The sequence below is a fragment of the Periophthalmus magnuspinnatus genome, chromosome 3 (assembly GCF_009829125.3).
Source record: "Periophthalmus magnuspinnatus isolate fPerMag1 chromosome 3, fPerMag1.2.pri, whole genome shotgun sequence".
NCBI classification, from domain to species: domain Eukaryota; kingdom Metazoa; phylum Chordata; class Actinopteri; order Gobiiformes; family Gobiidae; genus Periophthalmus; species Periophthalmus magnuspinnatus.
Window position 1 is genome coordinate 3,950,210 of NC_047128.1, and position 22,732 is coordinate 3,972,941.

Sequence of the window (22,732 nt, forward strand, 5' to 3'; positions counted from 1 at the left end):
TTGCAGTAACAGTTATAATTATACGTGTTAGCTGCTTTTATTAGCCTGTAGCGCTGATGCTGTTCCTTTGACAGGTAGTTGCGTGCTGTTTTAGCGCTGGCCTTATCTGCTCAAACACTCTCCGGGTTGATGTGAGTTCCTTTGCTTCCTGTAGAGACCAGGCCAAACTGTTTACCCCACTGTGAGGAATCTACACACTTCTCTGCCCTGCGCCGTATCTCAAATTTATGTTTATTATTTCAGGAAGCTCCGGGAGAGAAAGAGGAAGTCACTGATATGTCTTTATATGGGGACTTTGACACAGAAATGCAGCCCAATCATTTCAAAAAAGTGTGATTAATGTGTTCTAATGTTGTTTCCTCATCACAAACAGACCTGGAGTTGTGCTTTTTTCTTTCACTCACACATGTTTAACACACAAACCTGCATATTTAGGCTTCTCCCAAACAGAAAACACTCTGTTCCACCTTGTGATGTCATCATGTGGTAATACAGGAAGTGCTCCACTGTGTTTTTAAACTCCACACACCTTCATTTCTAGAATTATTTGGATCATTTCAGCCCTGGAATTGCCCATCTCTACTGAACTAAAGGTAAAAGGAGCTGTTAACTTGAAAACTACCACTTCATGACATCACAAGGTGGAACAGAGCATTTTGAGCTTTGGAGATGTAACAGACTAATAATAAAGTGTTACTCAAACATGTGTGAATGAAACAAAACACAACTTCAGGTCTGTTTTTGTGGAGGTAACAGCATTAGAAAATGGTTTAAACCTCACAAGAGTCAATTTTGCATAATACAGTTGTCTCTCACTATATTGCGGTTCATCTTTTGTGATCTCGCTGTTTTGTGGATTTTTTTTTGTGTGTGCAATTTTACATGCTTTTTTTTACAGTGTCTGAACGTGCGTTGTGTTCTGCGTCCTGATTGGCTGTTGGACTGTAGACCATTGTCCATCAGTCTCCTCCGTTACATAAATGTTGTATCGCAGTGTGACTCTGAAGTGCTGTACGTTTGCAATTTGTTTTCTCCCCAACAAAACCCACAATGTCGATGAAACATTCTGCACCGACAAAGACGCCTACGAAGGTTTGAACTTTGAGAGAGTTTAAACGAGACAGAAATGTGAGGAAATGTTAACGCCTGTGTGAGAAAAGTGTATAAAGTGTGTGGTGAGGGGTTTTACAGACAAAAACATAGAGAATAATCATAAAAAATAAAGCTGATACTTCACGGATTTCACCTATTGCGGGTTATTTTTAGAACGTGACCCCCGCGATAAACAAGGGACCAATGTACACAGTCTATGCTGCAGGTACAAACAGCAAAGTGCAAAACCAACTGCTTAGAAATCGATGGCCAATGGGTTAAAAATTGTTGTTTTTTTTGTTTTTCGAGTCTAAGGACTGGGGTGCTCTGTTACAGTTCTCAATTTGCTTGTTTTCTATGAATGTTGGTTAATCTGTCTGTTGAACTTTCCGTTGGCGACTGCTGCTGTGACTTTGGACTTTACAAAAACATATTAAAAAGAACTGAAATATGATCACGTTCTTTTCAGTCTTAGTTCTATAGTTTGCAGAACATTTTTAGTGGTGCCAGGGGAGAAAATATGTAAAATCTCATCAAAATATTCATCTAAAGTTGTGGAGAAAAAAATCGACAATCTCTTTTTCAGCTCGACTCTCCACATTCCAAAACGTCTCTAAACATGGCCGCCCCAAACACACCAGTGCAGTAGTGTGTTTCGATCTGCCTTGTATACTTTGGACGTCTCACTCTCTTTAGGCTGAGACGGACCACGGGAGGCTGGGAGGTCCGCCGACAGCAGCCAGCCCAGCACAAGACGATCCCCAGAGCAGAGGCTTCAGATGTGGAACACAACGGTCACTTTAGACCCAGGGCCGCGCTGTAAATATACAATAATAAACCGCACTTGTGTCTATGGTCGTGGGAGTAAACAGAGAAACACAAATCTGCCATTGTGAAGTTTAGACGCCGAGGCCAAGAAAACGACAACTTCTACGTCTGTGTGATCCCTCAGCCGTCCAGGTCTGAGCTGCTGCAAAAGAAACATGAGAAACTGGACAAAAAGTTGTAGGCGTGAAGATATTTGGCAGCTCGTCCAAGCGTCTTCTTCAGTTCTGGTCAGATTCCTGCTGGACACTGCCTTATATCTGTCTGAAGGGAGAAGCTAACGACACTGGAAGTAAAAACACCTACTGTTTACAGGTTCTGTTTGTTGGCTGGATGTGAAATGTGTCAGAGTCATACTTAGCATCATCATTCAGTTGAAAGAGAACAACAGAGCTAGCCAGGATGCTAATAAGTGTGAAATCACTTATTAGGGGTTTGAATGACTATGCTAAGTAGGACTCAGGCACAGTGAACGCTTAGGGTAGCACAATAGACCTAGCCTACAAAAAGAAACTGTAAATAATAGGTGTTTTTAGTTTCAGTGCCGTTAGCTCCTCCTTCAGACAGATATAAGACAGTGTCCAGCAGGAATCTGACCACAACTGAAGAAGAGACTTGGACGAGCAGAGAAACGTCTTCACTCCTACAACGTTTTGTCCAGTTGACAGATTTCTTATGTTTCTTTTTGCTATGGATCAGACCTGGACGACTGAGGGATTATACAGATACATTCAGCCCCTTTCACACCTATTAGCATCCTGGCTAGCACTATTGTTTTCTTTGCTTTGCTTTGTGGCTGAAAATGGAGTTATAGATAGGAGATAGTTGATGTCTAAGACCCCATTCCTGTTCAATAATGGATTATCTTTCCTAACAAAAACTGCTTCTTTAACTGGTCTTTCAAAGAATTTATTTTTTCTGGCTCAGATCTGAATCTCACTATCTTCTGAGGAGTGGTTAGTGGCTTTGAGATGGAGATGCACAGCAGACTGGGGTCCTGAGCTGCTCTTGCGACAGTGTTGGTACATTCTCTTATTTAATGGCTGTTTGGTTTCTCCAGTATAACGCTCACTGCACTCTTCACTACACTGAACGGAGTAGACCACCTTCGTACTGTCTGAAAACTCTGACGCTGGCTTTTATGTCGATAAAGGCGAAAGAATAGGAAAAAATAGTAGAGTACAGCGGTTCAACCTGTCACGATAGCACATTTTGAAGCACAATTATTGCTACAAAGAAATACTGCGATAAACAAGGACACTGAAACTACTTTACGTCACTGACACAACAATAATTATGCAAGACAATCCCAGTAAAACAATTTTAAATAGACTCCTTAGTACAGATCGACTGATACGACTGTTTAGAATCCAGGGCAACTGATCTGCTGATATTTTTGCGCAGATAAGCAGAACCGATTTCGATTATTTCCCTAAAATTATGTAAGTTACTGCAAACTCTCCCTACAAATCTATAAGAAAGTGGTGTGGTCCCGTTTTGTGCAGCTATCTTTTTGTCTTAAAGTGTTAATATAAATCTTTGTGTGTATTTTTAGGCAGGAGATCGACCAAAACAAAACATCGCCCCCTGCTGGAGATTTAAGACCGATAGCTGTTACGCTAAAAAGTCCAAATATCTGCCGCTAATCATTAAAGAACTGATTTTTTTTTACCCTTCTACAGCTCAAATCTTATCGTAATACTACTCAAAATGGGCGTGATTGACAGGTGGGTTAGCCAATCAGGGACAAGCACGGTCCAGTCGTATCGGGAAGAAATAAACGGGAAAAAAAACATGACACTGGGCTGAAAAACATAGCGAATTTCTGCAGAATCTATGAGAGCGGACAGTTGTGTTGTTTCCACGTGAAAGCTGGTTGCTAAGAGACGAAACTGACCAAAAAAACAAAACAAAAAAAAAAAGAATAAAACTGATGTTGCTCCTCAAGCTCCAGTTCTGCTTCTGAAACAGTTTAACGTTCTCTATTAGTTTGACGATTTATTGTTACGGCTTGGGACCAGCATAAACACGACCTGTGGGGTTCGCCGTTCACCCAAACCATTTTTAAAATAAAATCCGACTTTTGTGGCAGAGACCTAAAATTTTACTGTGATTAATTTCTTGGTTCGAGGCCACAGTTTGGGAAATACTGCTCCTGTGGTTTTCAAACACTATTTTCTGACCACACTGGTTGAGAAAGAGTGTTTTTAGATTAATGCTGCTTCAACTTAGCCAGCCCATGTCTCCAGCAACACAACGAATAACTGTTAATATTATTGTCTCATTTATGTGTTATAATGTTACGCAGTGGAGTTTTAAAGGTCCCATATTACACAAAACTGACTCTCGTGAGTGTTAAGTCTTGTTATAATGTTGTTTCCTCCTCAAAAACAGACCTGGAGTTGTGTTTGAGTCACACTTTTTTATTAGTCTGTTACATCTCCAAAGCTCAAAACGCTCTGTTCCACCTTGTGATGTCATCAAGTGGTAGTTTTCAAGTTAACAGCAACTTTTTTTTAACCTTTTGTTAAGTAGAGATTGGCAATTCCAGCGCTGAAATTGTCTAAATGATTCCAAAAATGAAGGTGTGTGGAGTTTAAAAACACAGTGGAGCACTTCCTGTGTTACCACATGATGACATCACAAGGTGGAACAGAGTGTTTTCAGCCTAAATCTGCAGGGTTTGTGTGTTAAACATGTGTGAATGAAACAAAACACAACTCCAGGTTTGTTTGTGATGAGGAAACAGCATTAGGAAAGAGATCATATGGCTCTTTAAAGATGCACTGCGTAACTTTTGTGGTGGGGCGTATGTCTGATCTGTGGAGAGGCGACCCCGCTCATAATAAGAACACATGTTTTTCAAGGTGTTTTTGAGCAATAAAAACACTCGTAATAGAGAAAATGCTAGATACATTTAAAGCCCTATCGTGCAACATTTCTGGCAAAACTATAACATCGCCATAGAGAAGTGGAAGTGACGCCACCAAGCCAAGTTACTGGTCAGATCTATGGAGAGAAAGGGCCCATATTACACTGTTTTCTGATCTATGTTCTTTGTTTCCTCATCACAAACAGACCTGAAGTTGTGTTTTGTTTCATTCACACAAACCCTTTTTCTCTCAAATAGAAAACACTCTGTTCCACCTTGTGATGTCATCATGTGGTAATACAGGAAGTGCTCCACTGCGTTTTAAACTCCACACACCTTCACTAGAATCATTTAGATCATTTCAGACCTGGAATTGTCAATCTTCTACTGAACTAAAGGTAAAAGGAGCTGTTAACTTGAAAACTACCACTTGATGACATCACAAGGTGGAACAGAGCATTTTGAGCTTTGGAGATGTTACAGACTAATAATAAAGTGTGACTCAAACATGTGTGAATGAAACAAAACACAACTCCAGGTCTGTTTTTGAGGAGGTAACAGCATTAGATCATGACTTAAAGCTCATGTTGTATCAGTTTTGTGTAATATAGGACCTTTAAAGATCTAAAAATCGCTGAAACATGAATCTCTTTAAAAGCAGCTTCAGTTTTAAATGAAGAAACAACTGTGACCTGGTTCAATCTGAAACATCCAATCTGCAGAAAAAGGTCTGATTTAAGTTTAAAGTGAGGCACAAATGTGAGTTAACAGGATCCAGACTGAGTCACGTTTTCTCTGCAGCTGCACGTGTGAGAATCAAAGTCAGGACAGCTGTTTGAGCACAGAGCTGGAGAGAGGAAGAGAGAGAAGAGAAAGGGAAGAGAAGGAGAGAAGGAGAGGGGGAGAGAGAGGGAGGAGAAGAGAGAGAAGGAGAGAGGAGAAGAGAAGAGAGAGAGAAGAGAGGAGGTGAGAATCAAAGTCAGGACAGCTGTTTGAGCACAGAGCTGGAGAGAGGAAGAGAGAGAAGAGAGAGGGAAGAGAAGGAGAGGGGGAGAGAGAGGAGAGAGGAGGTGAGAGAGAAGAGAGAAGAGAGGTGAGAATCAGTCAGGACAGCTGTTTGAGCACAGAGCTGGAGAGAGGAAGAGAGAGAAGAGAGAGGGAAGAGAAGGAGAGGGGGAGAGAGAGGAGAGGAGGTGAGAGAGGAGAAGAGAGAGAGAGAAGAGAGAGAGAAGAGATGTGAGAATCAGTCAGGACAGCTGTTTGAGCAGAGAGCTAGAGAGAGGAAGAGAGGGAAGAGAAGGAGAGAAGAAGAGGGGGAGAGAGAGGAGTTGAGAGAGGAGAAGAGAAGAGAGAGAGAAGAGAGGAGGTGAGAATCAGTCAGGACAGCTGTTTGAGCAGAGAGCTAGAGAGAGGAAGAGAGAGAAGAGAGGGAAGAGAAGGAGAGGGGGAGAGAGAGGAGGTGAGAGAGAGAAGAGAGGTGAGAATCAGTCAGGACAGCTGTTTGAGCACAGAGCTGGAGAGAGGAAGAGGGAAGAGAGGGAAGAAAAGGAGAGGGAAAGAAAAAGGAGGTGAGAGAGGAGGAGAGGAGGGGAAAGAGAAAGAGGAGGAGGAGGAGAGGGTGAGAGAGGAAAAAGGAGGTGAGAATCAATGTCAGCACAGCTATTTGGGCAAAGAGATACAGAGAGGGGTAGAGAGAGAGAAGAGAAGGAGAGGGGGAGAGAGAGAAGAGAGGGGGAGAGACAGGAGGTGAGAGAGGAAGAGGAGAGAGGGAAGAGAGAGAAGAGAAGGAGAGAGAGGAAAGAGAAGGAGAGGGAGAAGAGAGGAGGTGAGAATCACGACAGCTCTTTGAGCACAGAGCTAGAGAGAGAGGAAGAGAGAGAGAAGAGAAGGAGAGGGGGAGAGATAGAAGAGAGGAGGTGAGAGTGGAGACAGGAGGTGAATGAGGAGGTGGAGACGCGGAAGAGAGAGAGAAGAGAGGAGGTGAGAACCAAAGTCAGGACAGCTGTTTGAGCAGCGAGAGGAAGAGAGAGAGAGAGAAGGGAAGGAGAGGGGGAGAGAGGAGGAAAGAGAAGAGAAAGAGAGAAGGAGGAGAGAGAGCAGAGAGGAGGTGAAAGAGGAGGAGAGAGATGGAAGAGAAGGGAAGAGAGAGGAGAGAAGGAGGAAAGAGATGGAGGTGAGGGGAAAGAGAGAGGAGAGAGGGAAGAGAAGAAGGGAAGGAGGAGAGAGAGAAAGGGAGAAGGAGGAGAGAGAGGTGGAGAAGAGGGGCAAGGGAGACAAGAAGAGAAGGAGCAGAGAGGTGGAAGAGAGAGAGAAGTGAGGGGGAAGAGAGAGAAGAGAAGGAGAGGAGGGAAGGGGGAAAGAGAAAGAGGGAAGACAAAGAAAGGGAGAAGGAGGAGAAAGAGAGAGGGAAGGAGGAGAGGGGTGGAAGAGAGGGGCAAGAGAGAGAAGGAAGACAAGGAGAGGGGAAAGAGAGAGAGGGGACAGGGAAGTATGAGAGAGAGGAGAGAGAGCTGGAGAGCCAGAATGGAGAAAGAGAGAGGAGGGTGAAATGAGAAAGAGAGAAAGGTGGAGAAAAATGGGAGGGAATGGGAAGTACAGTGGTGAAAAGAGAGAGAAGGGGGAGAGAGGGGGAGAGGAAAGAATAAGGAAAGAGGAGGTTGCTAAGAGATAGAGAGAGCGAGAGAGAAGGAACAAAGAGAGAGGAGGAAGTTGGAGAGAGAGGGCAGTTTGGGAGATAGGGGAGGGAAGGAGAGAGAGAAAAAGAAAGATTTGTATTTTTCAATTTTTAAACAGACTTTTATTATGTCTGGGAAAACAGGGGGAATAGAGAGAGAGGAAAAAGTGAGAAAGAGGAGGGAGATAGAAATAGAGAGGGAGAAAGGAAGGATGGGAGGGAGAATGAAAGGACCATATGAGGGGACGAGAAGATGGGAGGAGAGGAGAGAGGGAGAGGAGAATGAGAAAGAGGAGGAAGAGAGGGAGAGAGAGAGGAGGGGCAGGTGGGAGAGAGTGTAAGAGAGAAAGTTGGAGAGAAAGAGGAAGAAAAGAGAAGGATTTTTAAATACACCTTTATTATGTCTGTGAAAAGGAGGAGGGGAAACAATGAGAGAGAGAAGAGAGAGATGAAAGTGATGGAAAGAGAGAGAGAGAGTGCGTCCTGACCTCTCTCGCACTGGGCGCCGGTGAAGCCGTAGGTGCAGACACAGCGATTTGGAGCCACACAGCGTCCTCCGTTCAGACAACCGTTCTCACACACGGCTGAAACGCAAGAAGAAGAAAACGTTATCTGCATGTTTCAAACTTCTGAAATAACACACTTCTCCCAAACTGAAAACACTCTGTTCCACCTTGTGATGTCATAATACAGGAAGTGCTCCACTGTGTTTTTAAACTCCACCCACCTTCACTAGAATCATTTGGATAATAATATCAGACCTGGAATTTCTAACATCTACTGAACTAAAGGTAAAAGGAGCTGTTCACTTGAAAACCTCCACTTGATGACATCACAAGGTGGAACAGAGCGTTTTGAGCTTTGGAGATGTGACAGACTAATAATAAAGTGTTACTCAAACAATGTGAATGAAACACAACACAACTCCAGGTCTGTTTTGAGGAGGGAACGGCGTTATACTATGGCGTAAAGTTGAGTCAGTTGTGTCCTAGTTCTAATTCAAATTCTCAATTCCGATTCCAATTCTACTTCTAATTCCAATTCCAATTATATTTCAAATTACAGTTCTAATTCTAGTTCCAGTTCTACTTCCCATTTCAGTTCTAGTTCTGGTTCTAGTTCCAGTTCCGAATCTAGTTCTAAATCTATTTCCAGTTGTAGCTCCAGTTCTAAATCTAGTTCCAGTTCTAGTTCCAAGTCTAATTCTGGTTCCAGTTGTAGTTCTAGTTCCAATTCCAGTTCTAGTTCCAGTTTCAGTTCTAGTTCCAGTTCTAATTCTAGACCTAGTTCTGGTTCTAGTTGCAGTTCTAGTTCTAGCTCTAGTTCCATTTTCAAATCTAGTTCCTGTTCTAATTCTAGTTCTAGTTCCAGTTCTAGCTCTAGTTCCAAATCTAGTTCTAAATCTAGTTCCAGTTCTAGCTCTAAATCTAGTTCCACTTCTAGTTCTTGTTCTATGTCTAGTTCCAGTTTCAAATCCAGGTCCAGTTCTAATTCTAATTCTAGTTCCAGTTCTAGTTCAGGTTCTAGTTCCAATTCTAGCTCTAGTTCCAGTTCCAAATCTAGTTCCAGTTCTAGTTCTTGGACATTCGCTGCCTTGAAATGATCCTAGTCGTGACATGTCAGTTTGAATCTTAGACAAAGGTCGTTGGCGCTGCTTTTAAACTTTGAGGACTCCACGACAGCGGCGAGGCCCAAACCGCCATTTCCTGGTGGTTGATTTGACCTCGGGACCTAAATCGTGCCGTGGTTTGGCGTGGCGGTTTGGAGCGACGGTTTGGAGCGGTGGTTTGGCGGCGTCCGTCAGAGTCGTACTTACGCTGGCCGCAGTGGTTTCCGATGTAGCCCTTCTGACACATGCAGTGGTCCTCCGCACACGTCCCTCCGTTCATACAGCGGATGTTACAGTTCTGCACTGTGGGAAGAAGAGAACAAGCACGAGTCAGACGACGAGAGGGAGAGAGAGAAGAGAAGAGAAAGAAGAGAGAGAGAACAAGCACGAGTCAGACGACGAGAGGGAGAGAGAGAAGAGAAAGAAGAGAGAGAACAAGCACGAGTCAGACGACGAGAGGGAGAGAGAGAAGAGAAGAGAAAGAAGAGAGAGAGAACAAGCATGTGTCAGACGACGAGAGGGTGAGAGAGAAGAGAAAGATGAGAGAGAGACCAAGCACGAGTCAGACGACGAGAGGGAGAGAGAGAAGAGAGAAGAGAAAGAAGAGAGAGAGAACAAGCACAAGTCAGACGACGAGAGGGAGAGAGAGAGAAGAGAAGAGAAGAGAAAGAAGAGAGAGAGAACAAGCACGTGTCAGATGACGAGAGGGCAAGAGAGAAGAGAGAGAGAAGAAAGAAGAGAGAGAGAACAAGCACGAGTCAGACGACGAGGGGGACAGAGAAGAGAGAAGAGAAAGGAGAGAGAGAGAACAAGCATGAGTCAGACGACGAGAGGGAGAGAGAGAAGAGAAAGAAGAGAGAGAGAACAAGCACAAGTCAGACGATGAGAGGGAGAGAGAGAAGAGAAAGAAGAGAGCGAACAAGCACGAGTCAACGAGGAGAGGGAGAGAGAGAAGAGAGAGAAGAGATAAGAGAAAGAAAAGAGAGGGGAGAGAGAAGAGGACGAGAGAAGAGAGAGGGAGAACCAGCACGAGTCAGACGACGAGAGGGAGAGAGAAGAGAAAGAAGAGAGAGAGGGGAGAGATAAAAGGACGGGAGAAGAGAGAGGGAGAACAAGCATGAGTCAGATGACGAGAGGGAGAGAGAAGAGAGAGAAGAGAACAAGCACAAGTCAGACGACGAGAGGGAGGGAGAGAAGAGAGAGAAGAGAAAGAACAGAGAGAAGAGAGAGAGAACAAGCACGAGTCAGATGACAAGAGGGAGAGAGAAAAGAGAAGAGAAAGAAGAGAGAGAAGAGAGAGAGAACAAGCACGAGTCAGATGACGAGAAGGAGGGAGAGAAGAGAAGAGAAAGCCAGAGGGGGAGAGAGAACAAGCACAAGTCAAAGAATGGAGAGAGTGAAGATAGAGAAGAGAGAAGAGTGAGGGGGTAGAGAGAGTCAGACGACGAGATGGAGGGAGAGTCAGACGACGAGATGGAGGGAGAGAAGAGAGAAGAGTGAGTGGGGAGAGAGAACAAGCACAAGTCAGATGACAAGATGGAGGGAGAGAAGAGAGGGAGGAGAGAGAGGAAAGCGAGAACGGGAGAGAGAGAGAAGAGAGAAGGATAGAGAAGAGACACAAATCAGACAACGACATGGAGAGAGAGGGAAAGAGAGAGAGAAGAGAGAGGGATAAAAAGAGAGAGAAAGAAGAGAGAAAAGAGAAAGGGAGAGAGAACACACACAAATCAGACAAGATGGAGAGAGAGAGCGAGAGCAAAAAGAGGGAGAGAGAACAGACACAACTCAGACAAGATGGAGAGAGGGAGAGAAAGAGGAGAGGAAGAGACAAAGATAGAAGAGAGAAAGAGGATAGAAAGAGGGAGAGAAGAGAGATGGGAGAGAAGGTAGAGAGAGAGGGAGAGAAAAAGATAGAACATTAGTCAACACCCTAAACAAAACTTTCCATATTGAGCCAAGGTCATACATAATTTCCTGTACACTTTAGTACGAACTGTATAGAGAGAGACAGACAGAGAGAGAGAGAAAGAACGTGAGAGGAAAGGAAGAGAGAGAGACAGAGAAAGAGAGAAAGACATGAGAGGAAAGGAAGAGAGAGAGAGACAGAGAAAGAGAGAAAGAACGTGAGAGGAAAGGAAGAGAGAGAGAGAGAAAGAACGTGAGAGGAAAGGAAGAGAGAGAGGCAGAGAAAGAGAGAAAGAATGTGAGAGGAAAGGAAGAGAGAGAGGCAGAGAAAGAGAGAAAGAACTTGAGAGGAAAGGAAGAGAGAAAGACAGAGAAAGAGAAAGAACATGAGAGGAAAGGAAGAGAGAGAGAGAAAGAACGTAAGAGGAAAGGAAGAGAGAGAGAAAGAACGTGAGAGGAAAAGAAGAGAGAGAGAAAGAACGTGAGAGGAAAGGAAGAGAGAGAGACAGAGAAAGAGAGAACACGAGAAGAGAGCGCGAGAGAGAGAACAACCTAAACAAAGTCCACACTGAGCCAGAGTCGTATATAATGACCTACATATTTACAGGAACAACAGATGAGAGCATCGGGGAGATGTTGGGAGAGGAACGAGGCCAAAAGACAAACACACCCAGAGGTCCCACCCACAGCCCACGGGACTGACCTCCAAAAACGGGATTGCAACACGGATCAACTCGCTGATTTACGCCGGCTTCCAGAGATGTTTTGGGGTTTTTTAAGACATTTTTTGGCTCGGAGTTGGAATATTTCTCACAGGGAAGAAAAGTGATGGAAAAATAAACAAAAGGTGTGTGCGGAGATGGGATTTTAAGAGGGATCATGTGACACATCTCTCCATGGGGGGGTCGTTATAAGACGTAAAACAATACGGTTGAACTACAATAGAATATATTTTGGAAAATGGGTCACAGGGGATGTCAAGGTTATCCGGTTTAGTGACTTAAGTTTTTCTAAGAACTGAAAAATTATGAAAGTTTGAAGGAGTTTGGTGCAGGGGTTTATAATCGTGAGACCTTAAAGCGTCTATATTACACAAAATGGACTCTCGTGAGGTTTAAATCATGTTATAAGGCTGTTAGAACCTCAGAAACAGACCTGGAGTTGGGTTTTGTTTTATTAAGTCACCCTTTATTATTTGTCTGTTACATCTCCAAAGCTCAAAATGCTCTGTTCCACCTTGTGATGTCATGAAGTGGTAGTTTTCAAGTTAACAGCTATGTTTTACCTTTAGTTCAGTAGAGATAAGTGGCAATTCCAAGGCTGAAATGATCCAAATGATTCTAGAAATGCAGGTGTGGAGTTTAAAAACACAGTGGAGCACTTCCTGTATTACCACATGCTGACATCACAAGGTGGAACAGAGTGTTTTCAGTTTGAGAGAAGAACTCAGCTGAATGTAACATGGGCCTTTTAACACACAAACATTGCATATTTAGGCTGAGTTCTTCTCTCAAACTGAAAACACTCTGTTCCACCTTGTGATGTCATCATGTGGTAATACAGGAAGTGCTCCACTGTGTTTTTAAACTCCACACAACTTCACTAGAATCATTTGGATTATTTCAACCCTGGAATTGTTAATCTCTAGTGAACTGAAGGTAAAAGGAGCTGCTAAAAAGCTGTTGAAAACTGCCACTTCATGACATCACAAGGTGGAACAGAGCGTTTTGAGCTTTGGAGATGTTACACTTGACTAATAATAAAGTGTTACTCAAACATGTGTGAATAAAGCAAAACACAACTCCAGGTCTGTTTTTGAGGAGGTAACAGCATTAGAACATTGATCAGAAAACAGTGTAACATGGGCCCTTTAAGTTATTTAATTAAAGCTGTAATTTCCCCATTGGGACAAATAAAGGTTTATATTATCTTATCTTAAAGGGGAAGCATATTTACCATGTTTTTCTTATTAACATAAATCTTTAATAGTCCGAACTCTACATGGGATTTACTGATTTTTGAAAGAAAAAAATCTAAGTTGTCCTGAGTGAATGTTCAACCTGCTTGTTTGGGCGCAGGTGCAAGTTTTGAAAAGTAAATCTGAACAATAATCTTTTGTTATTTTTTTTAAACGTACGCTAACGTTGAACTTTGTGCCAGTTTTGTTTCATGGGAATGGCCCAGTAATTAGAGATTTTATTACGCAAAACTGACTTTTCTGTAGCTTTCTCCCATGTTATAATGTTGTTCCATCATCACAAACATGTCTGAGGAGGTTTTAGATGTTATCCATGCATGTTTAAGTAATCTAGAGATCTCTCCTGGCACCTATTTGTATGTTTATGATGAGAAAACAACATTATAACATAGATCAGAGAATAAAATTAATATGATAAAGAGACCTTCCTAATTACAGGTGTTGGTAACACTTTAAAATCGGGTCCAGGACTTGCTGGGTACTTACGGTGGTAGTTACAATCGTAGTTATTGTGGTAGTTCCTGTGGTACTTGTGATGGTACTTTTGCAGGTAATTATACTGATACTTACCAGTACTTTGGCTTGTACTTATACAGTATAACTAATACTTACATTAATAGTTACTGGTAGTTGTACTGGTACTTATAGTAATATGTTGTATTAAGTGAATGGTTAATTATAGTGTTATTTACAATGGTATTTATTGAGGGGTGTAGTGATATGGTTTAGTGGTGGTGTTATTGCAGTTCAAGAAAAAGTTTTAATACGCAATATTAAAAAAAGTGCCAAAGTACCACCGCAAGTACCACAGTAATTACCAGTCAAGTATCTACTAAGTTCTGCCGTTAAGTACCTAGAAAGTCCTGGACCCTAAGGACACGATTTTGAGAAATGTTCACTATTCGTAAGACATATTTTAGATTTGAACTGTTAAACGCTATGGCAACGGTGCTGATTTTCCATCACTGTGAAAGCCATGGATAAGCCAATTAAAAAGGAATCACTGCAGCTCAAGCTTTTTGGCCCCATATTTTGAAGAATTGCGTTATTTTGAGAGAATGCGCTGCTGTTTTGTGCCCGGACGGCTTCAGTACACGGGGGAAGTGCGTTATCTTCAAATACGCAGTGGCATTGTCTGCACATAGGCCGTGATTTCAGACTGGGGTGTTAACATCTGTTCAGTGTTAGCACGCGTCATGTTGCTCGTTTGCTAGTTTAACGGCGCTCGGTAAATGTTTTCTTTCAGATTACATTTCCTTTAGTTTAGAAACGTCTTGACATGGGAGTGCACCGGCTGCTCCTTCCAGCACTTTCAACACAACTGCAGCTCCTCTGACTTGAGTTATGATATTTAAAGCAGGCCCGATCTACAAAAAGGTCTTTTCAGAGCTTTTAAACATGTCATTTACGCTCTCAAAGTTGTAATTTTGCCGATCAATGCCCGTACTTATTTTCGTTGTCCAGTTTTATTTTCTTAATCGGTGATACTCATAGGATTCGGCAGTGTCATGTAGTCTTTTTGGTACAAATGAAAAAACTTTGCCGCTCGCTAGTGTGATGTGCAGCTGTCCATAGGGGGCGCCGACAGCTACACTGCGCTTTGTTGTGATGACGTTTACGCCGACGTCAGCTCCCAACTTGTTTCTTTTATTAAGTCGTTTTAGATCAGGGGCGTCAAACTCATTTTCATCGAGGGCCACAACGGCAAAATGGCCGCTATGAAGGGCCAGATGTGACTGTACGGCAGTAAATATCACTAAATGTAACCGAATGTCGACATAGACTGTACCGACCCCGCCTCGTAACACAAAAAACATACAGGTCTTTCTCCTCAAAGCACAAACTTGTATTCACCTTCACCTTTATTCCTTCCAACTTCCTTCCTTGCCAACAATTTTCCTCTTCGTGAACATTTTGTGATGATTATTTGCAAATATTTCTCACTTCATTTCTCTCACTTGCTGGGAAAATCTCATTAGTTTATTGTCAGTGCACACATTAAAGCAGTATAGACTTATTTTAAAATGACAGTCATGCCTTTTAATTTATCTTCTCGTGGGCCACATAAAATGACGTGGCAGGCCGCATTTGGCCCCCGGGCCTTGAGTTGGACACATGTGTTTTAGATGAATAATATGTAAATTATAAAATGATCCTCAGGTGTCAGAGATTATAACTATCGAACACACACAAGCACAAAAGGGCTGATTTAAGTTTTTATCTTTTGGCTGTGTAACAAGTCAACACCCCAGAGAAGCATGCAGGACATACAGGGATGTGATGGGGTCATGTGGGTGGAGGTTCTTACCAGATTTAGAGCCACAGGATGGGGAGATCTGACCGTTGGGGCAGGTGCACATGTTGGGTCTGGAGCAGAAGCCATCGCCACATGAGCTGCGACAGATAGCTGCAAAAAGACAAAACAAAACAAAATTATGTCTGTGTAATCCCTCAGTCGTCCAAGTCTGATCCAGAGTAAAAGCCCAAAGTGAAATCTGTCAACTGGACAAAACGTTGTAGGAGTGAAGACGTTGCGCTGCTCATCCAAGCCGCTTCCTTGAACAGGAATGGGGGCCTTAGACATCATCCACCATCAATAACTCCACCCTCAGACCCAAAGCAAACAAAGGAAACAAAGAGAACACTAGAGATAGCCAGCACGCTAACAGGTGCCTTCAGACAGATATAAGGCAGTGTCCAGCAGTAATCTGACCACAACTGAAGCGGCTTGGATGAGCAGACAAAAAACTTTTTGTCCAGTTACAGATTTTACTTTTGGCTTTTACTAAAACAAACTTAACCTTTATTTTTGGATACAGATTTCAGACTTAAAGTGTGTCTGACATGTTCTGATAACTCAAATTTTGCCTTAATCGGGAATAAAATATGTATGTTGTAAATATTAGTTTTACACCAATCAAGAAGGAATTTGTAGGAAGTAGAGAGATTCTAGGGACTCGCACATTGATCCGCACTGGGGAGAGCTCTGTCCAAACGTATGGCACAGTTTACATAAAAAACACATTTGTTCTGATACTTTAAACATGATTTTCAACCAAATAAAGGTGTTTTCTTAAAATTGTGATCATTAAATAGTAATCTCTCTGTGACATTAGAGCTGTTTGGGCGCAGTTTACTACATGGTTGCTAGGTAAGTGTCTAGGTAGGTAAGTGTGATGTCATGATTTCCAACCAGGAAGTAAAATTTGAAACCTAAAAAGTTGCCAAATTGAGGCAAAATGCTTAAAAGTGTTTGCAAAATCTTAACAGTGTTTTAGTGAAATGAGTTTAAATTCTACCAAACTTAAAAGCTAACTTCAGCTATCTTCTTCTGAAAGTTCATACTTCACTGTGATTGGCTGAGCGTGACAGAGGCTGACCAATAGGAGGTGTGGGCGGGGAAAAGCGTCATGTTTGAGCAAAGAGCTGTGTATATAAATATCATTATAACAGTCAATTTAACTACCACTGAACTGGTTTATTTTGGTGAGAACATTACTCTTATTGCTATTTCCTTGCTCCCGTTCACATCTTTGAATCTCTTTTTCTGATTTTACACGTTCCCCGGGCTCCAGACACCGAAGTGGACTACGAGTAATAAAATAAGTACTCACAAAAACACATGCAAAGGGCTCCATAAATCCTGTACTATGACTGTGGACATGCTACAGCGAGTGTCCCGTTTCATTACATCTGTCACTCCCACGTCAAAGGGCCTGCTCCGGTTTAACATTCAGAAGAAATGGTCCACAAAACATTTAGTGTTTTAGTGAGAACAACACGGGAAAAAAATGAGGAACTTCTGCTTGAAGCTTGAGAAACACTTTATAATAACTGTGGTCAACGGTGACATTTTTATACAGCACTACATCAGGATTAAAACAGGACTAAACCAGGACTAAACCAGGACTAAACCAGGACTAAAGCAGGACTAAAGCAGGACTAAAGCAGGACTAAAGCAGGACTAAACCAGGACGAAACCAGGACTAAACCAGGACTAAACCAGGAATAAAGCAGGACTAAACCAGGACTAAACCAGGACTAAACCAGGACTAGACCAGGACTAAAGCATGACTAAACCAGGACTAAAGCAGGACTAAACCAGGACTAAAGCAGGACTAAACCAGGACTAAAGCAGGAGTAAAGCAGGACTAAACCAGGACTAAACCAGGACTAAACCAGGACTAAACCAGATCTAAACCAGGACTAAACCAGGACTAAACCAGGACTAAAGCATGACTAAACCAGGACTAAAGCAGGACTAAACCAGGACTAAACCAGGACTAAACCAGGACTAAAGCATGACTAAACCAGGACTAAAGCAGGACTAAACCAGGACTAAAGCAGGACTAAACCAGGACTAAACCAGGACTAAAGCAGGAGTAAAGCAGGACTAAACCAGGACTAAAGCAGGACTAAACCAGGACTAAACCAGTACTAAACCAGTACTAAACCAGGACTAAACCAGGACTAAACCAGGACAAAAGCAGGACTAAACCAGGACTAAACCAGGAATAAACCAGGACTATAGCAGGACTAAACCAGGACTAAAGCAGGACTAAACCAGGACTAAAGCAGGGCTAAACCAAGACTAAACCAGGACTAAACCAGGACTAAACCAAGACTAAACCAGAACTAAACCATGACTAAACCAGGACTAAAGCAGGACTAAACCAGGACTAAAGCAGGACTAAACCAGGACTAGGGCAGGATTAAACCAGGACGAAAACAAGAACTAAACCAGGTGTAAACCAGGACTAAACCAGGACTGAACCAAGACTAAACCAGGACTAAACCAGGACTAAACCAGGACTAAACCAGGACTAAACCAGGATTAAAACAGGACTAAACGAGTACTAAACATGGACTAAACTGGGAGAAGAGCATTCTAAAGACATTCAGGAAAGCTTCATTTCTGTCCTGTGGACAGAATTGGATTTTTTTAGTATCGATTCCTGCTCAAATGAGTATCTAGTTTTGATACTAGTTTAAGCATCGATTAGTATTTGATTTTCGATACTTTTAACATGCTTTACAGTTGGCCGTGGTGAGCTACTGCAGCCACAACTGCCCTGGGGTAGACTGATAGAAGCCACATTCAAGGCACATTCAAAAACTAGTTGGTGAAGTGTCTTGCCCAATAACACAATGACAGCCTCCAACTGAACCCTTGAACTTTGAGGTTGGTAAAATGAATAAAAACAACTCCTATACCATTTTTCCTCGTGTTTTGGCCCTGCTGCTCTCCGCTCGTTGTCAGTGTGTACTTTACAAATCCAAAATGGCAGCTTGTAGTTCCAAATGGTGCAATTTTGATTTGATCTAAAATTTATCTCGAGCTTTCAACGATAATAACTGTTAAATCCATATACGGCGGCGTCTCGTGTAAAAATAATGGTGAGGTTTTCAAAAGTCCACTTGGCCAAAGCAAGCACGGCCACTTTCTGCTATTTATGCCATAAACGAGCTGCCAGTGTTTTGAATATGTTTCGAGTTGAATTTTCCCACAGACAGTTCAAATTAGGTTTAGAGCCAGCACTGACCCCATCACCCAAGACTCCGCAGCTTGACAAGGCAGCGAGACGTTAACCGCAAAAATCATTGAAATAGCATTGTAATTTGTAACAGAAACAAGTGATTTTAGCCACATTTTTGGCTTATCGCGCCGCCAAGGCAATGCATTTTGGGTAACTTTAGAGAGATTTTCATTTTGAGGGATTTGATCACATTATTCAGCTGTGTTCCAATGGTTTTGTGTGAAGCTATCATGAGAGAATGGTCTGCGAATATGCAAAAGTCTAAACTAGAGAGACCTGGACCTAGGAAGAATAGACATGTGGTACAGTGTTATCATGATGCTAAAAATTCAAACTCCATCTCGATACTAAGGAATAGACTCTGTACTCAATACCGATTTAACAGGTCAAGTAATAGTAAAATTGAAATATCTCTTTTGAAATTGGTTTGAGCTCCTGGACAGTGTTGGTCGTTCTCTGGTTTATGGTTTATGGATAAGCCAGTCTACAGAGGCTGCAGGTGGCTTATAATGACGCGTTGCGGGTGCTCTTGAGGAGGCCACGATGGACCAGTGTGACTGAAATGTTTGTCACTGCACGAGTGAATACGTTGCGAGCTGTACTGAGAACTTTAATGTACAGGTTTATCTGCAGACTGAATAAGTCAGAAAATGAAATTATACTGTCACTCACAAGCATAAGATGCAGTGCAATTCGCTGCCAATCCAGAATGTGGAGACATTGGTATGGTTGTCTTTTTAAAACATAGATGTTTATTGTTTTGTATTGTTACTGTCTGTCTGTTTGTTTGTTTTTTAAATGGACCACGAGTCCGAAATAAAGATTAATTGAATTGAATTGAAAGTCAAGTCTATTGTAGAGCCAGGGCCGATATTTTGCACTTTTTGACTTTATCTGGTGGAATAAAACCCTGTTGTAAATATAAATTATAGTTTTACACCAATCAAGCAGTTTGTGAAGAAAAGTGGAGGAAACAAGAGGCTCTGTGCACAACAGCATGCTAGCTAGCGCAGTGCGTCTAACAGTCACTTTTATTAAAATCGGAAAACATCAAAATAAACAACCTATTAAAAATCTAATTAATTACAATAAAGACTATCTAGTTATTTTTATATGTAGGATAATTCAGCTCTTGCGAGATTTATTATGCCTTAAAATTACCATTAGCGTTAGCATTGAGACACAAACATGCCTCTTTCTAAACACAGAAGTGTCTCTGGTGAAGTATTTGTTATTTGTGTCATGTTTAACGTGTGATGGTGGCGCAGCTCTCTGTCCACTGCCTCACCTTTAAATATTTCTTTATTTTAGCGTGATTTGGCAAAAAACTCGCAGAGAGAACAGGAAGTAGTGACGCTAACAGGAAGTAGTGACGCTAACAGTGAGGTTGAGGGCGCTGTTGTGCATGGAACATAGTTAAACAAGAAACACATTTTTCTGATAATTTAAACATTATTTCATCAAAATAACTGTGTTTTCTTACATTTTTATTTGTGAAATAAAAATCTGTGTGTGCATTAGAGGAGTTTTGGCTGACTTATAGCACCGTTGCTAGGTGACAGTTATGGAACAGTGTGATGTCATGATTTCCAACCAGGAAGAAAAATGTGAAACGTAAAAAAAAAAAGCCAAACTGAAGAAAACAATGTAAAGTTTTTTGTAAAATCTTAAATATAATTATCTTAACTGTGTTTTGGCCAACCTGAAGCATACTGAAGCCTATTATTTTAACACTGTAATACAAAAATGTAACGACACAGCTCTTGTATAGGTCTTAAAGGTAAAAGGGGCTGTGGGTGAGTTTTATTAAATTAAAATTTAAATAAATTGGGGGAAATAATCAAAATTAGCCCTTCTATCGATTCCTCTAACAATCTAGGATTCTAAATAATCCTTATTGGGATTTTAACATGAAAAAAATCCATATCGGTGGATCTGGAGTCTATTGCATGTGAATATGGAAGAAAGACATTTTTAGTTTTACAGTAACAATAACACAGTATTTATAGTAGATATAATAAACAATACTTTGATTTACAGTTCCTGTCTTGACCTCTGACCCTTTTCTAAGCCCATTGCCCTGGAAACACTGTATAAAATAAGGGCATAAACCATCTTTGTGACAGATGATTTTCCGCTACATTTGGAGCATGAACTCGAGGAGGAGACGAATATTGCGAGTTACTTCCTGTCTATGTCTCTCTATTGTCTTCGCTGCCATTTCAACCTTCGCCAGATAAACTCAGAGCAGCCGGAAACGCTTTGGATAGAGAGAAAGAATAGGGGGAAGACGTGTATCAAAGACCTGGACTCAAACCAAAACCGAGTCAAAAGGACTGGAGAAAAATACTGGTACACAAGCTAAAGAAGGCATTCTATTGTGAACTGACCCTGTGCCAACTCTGAGGTGTATTTTTATACGATGATTCAGTGCTTTTCTGTTTAAAGCATCGAAGACCCAAAAAAACAAACTTAATAAATCTATTAAAATATTGTAAAGATCTTCGGGTGAGCAGATAATCATCAAAACCTGTCATACGGACGTTAATACTACTACTTCCACTTTTCCCCGCCCACTCCTCCTCCTATTGGTCAGCCTCCACCATGCCCTGAGTGAGTGACAGGTGGATTTAACCAATCACAGTGAAGTATTAAGCAGAAGCAGAAAGGATGCTGGGATTCTTTATTGTAAACCAAAAAAATGGCCAAAACATTAAAACATTTTTATCAAAACCTTAAATATCTATTTTTTTAGGGTTAAAATTGTACTTCCTGGTTGAAAATCGTGACATCACACTTGGGATTTTTGTACCTGTTACCTAGCAACCAGACTGGCATTTTTGGTTGGAGGAGCTACGGTAAGTTCTTCAATCTTAACATGTTCATTTAGAGCACATGTGTCAAACTCAAGGCCCAGGGGCGAAATCTGGCCCACCATGTCATTTTATGTGGCCGAGACAAGGTAAATTAAAATGTATGACTGTCTTAAAATGTCAGTTTATCGGTAAATAGGCAGTTACACAGTCATATTTTTTTTTTACATCTATGCAAATTGGCCCTCGGTGAAATTGAGTTTGACACCCCTGATTTAGAGTCTTATATGGATGTGAGCACTGTAGTGATTTATAAAAGCTAATATGGAATTATTTTTTATTGTATTCTCATTTTGAACTATCTGCAGTTTCCATTAGATTTTTTCTTTGGAGGAACTATGGGGAAGCTTTGGCCATTCTAGGAGAGTCTAGTACCGCCTCCAGGCCCCCTCTGGCACCGCCCCTGCTCAAAACTCCTCTAATGTACTCTTTGACAATTCAAATTATAAAAAAAGGTATTTACCTTTTTATTTTGTTGAAATTGTGTTTAAAGTATCAGAAAAATGTTTTTTTTTTTGTGTAAATTGTCTCTGACTTTTAGATAGAATTCTCCCAGTGTGATGTCATCAGTGTGGGACGCTCTACTTCCTGTAATTTCTGACATATTTTCAACTTTTCTTCACAAACTGCTTCTTGATCGGTGTTAAACTATAATTTATATTTACAATAGGTCCACCAGACTAAGTAAAGATTTGAGAATCATCTAAAACCTGTCATACGCACTTTAATACTACGACCGCCTGTTTTCCTCGCCCACTCCTCCTATTGGTCAGACTCCACGATGCTCTGAGTGAGTGACAGGTGGATTTAACCAATCACTGTCAAGTGTGAAGCAGAAGCAGATTGTATGATGGGATACTGTATTTGTAAACAATGAAAGGTGGAGACAGGCGTTTAAACTGTTAACTTCAACCAAGTCTAAAACGCTAGTATTCAGACGCATGATATTTTTTGGTACGTGCACAGTTTTAGAGCAGCTTTTCCAGATGAAGAAGTTTATTAGAGCAACGTCTGTTTGTTTGCAGTAGCGTTTGCTTTTGTAATGTCCTCTTAAAGACAGTGTATGAAAATTACAATAAAATACAACTTGTAACCCAGGCTAGAGCTAATTGCTAATGGCTAATTGCTAATGCTAAAGCACAGAGCGTCTTAAAAAGTGACTCTGCAGGGACTAAAATCTATAATAATAAAGAGATCAGACATGAGGAAACGAGTACAGATATTACGTTAAGGCTGCTTGGAACTCGGCAGTGTAAACTTGGTCAATTTCCAGCTTTCTGAACCTAAGCGTGTGCTGCCTCTAATGGTCGCTGTGATTTCAAGTAGCTGGTGACATCACACAAGACTGCCCTGATTACAGACAGGTG

At 41.6% G+C, this 22,732-nt stretch overlaps 1 protein-coding gene across 1 annotated transcript in view; it reads right to left on the bottom strand.

Annotated features, from left to right (window-relative positions):
* fbn1 (fibrillin 1) overlaps window positions 1-22,732 on the bottom strand; it is a 191,416-nt gene that overhangs the window by 153,525 nt on the left and 15,159 nt on the right. The window contains exons 4-6 of the mRNA XM_033983222.2: window positions 15,264-15,362; window positions 9,280-9,375; window positions 7,952-8,047 (exon numbers count right to left, since the gene is read on the bottom strand). Of these exons, the coding sequence (XP_033839113.1) occupies window positions 7,952-8,047; window positions 9,280-9,375; window positions 15,264-15,362 (291 nt within the window). The remainder of the gene's footprint in view (window positions 1-7,951; window positions 8,048-9,279; window positions 9,376-15,263; window positions 15,363-22,732) is intronic.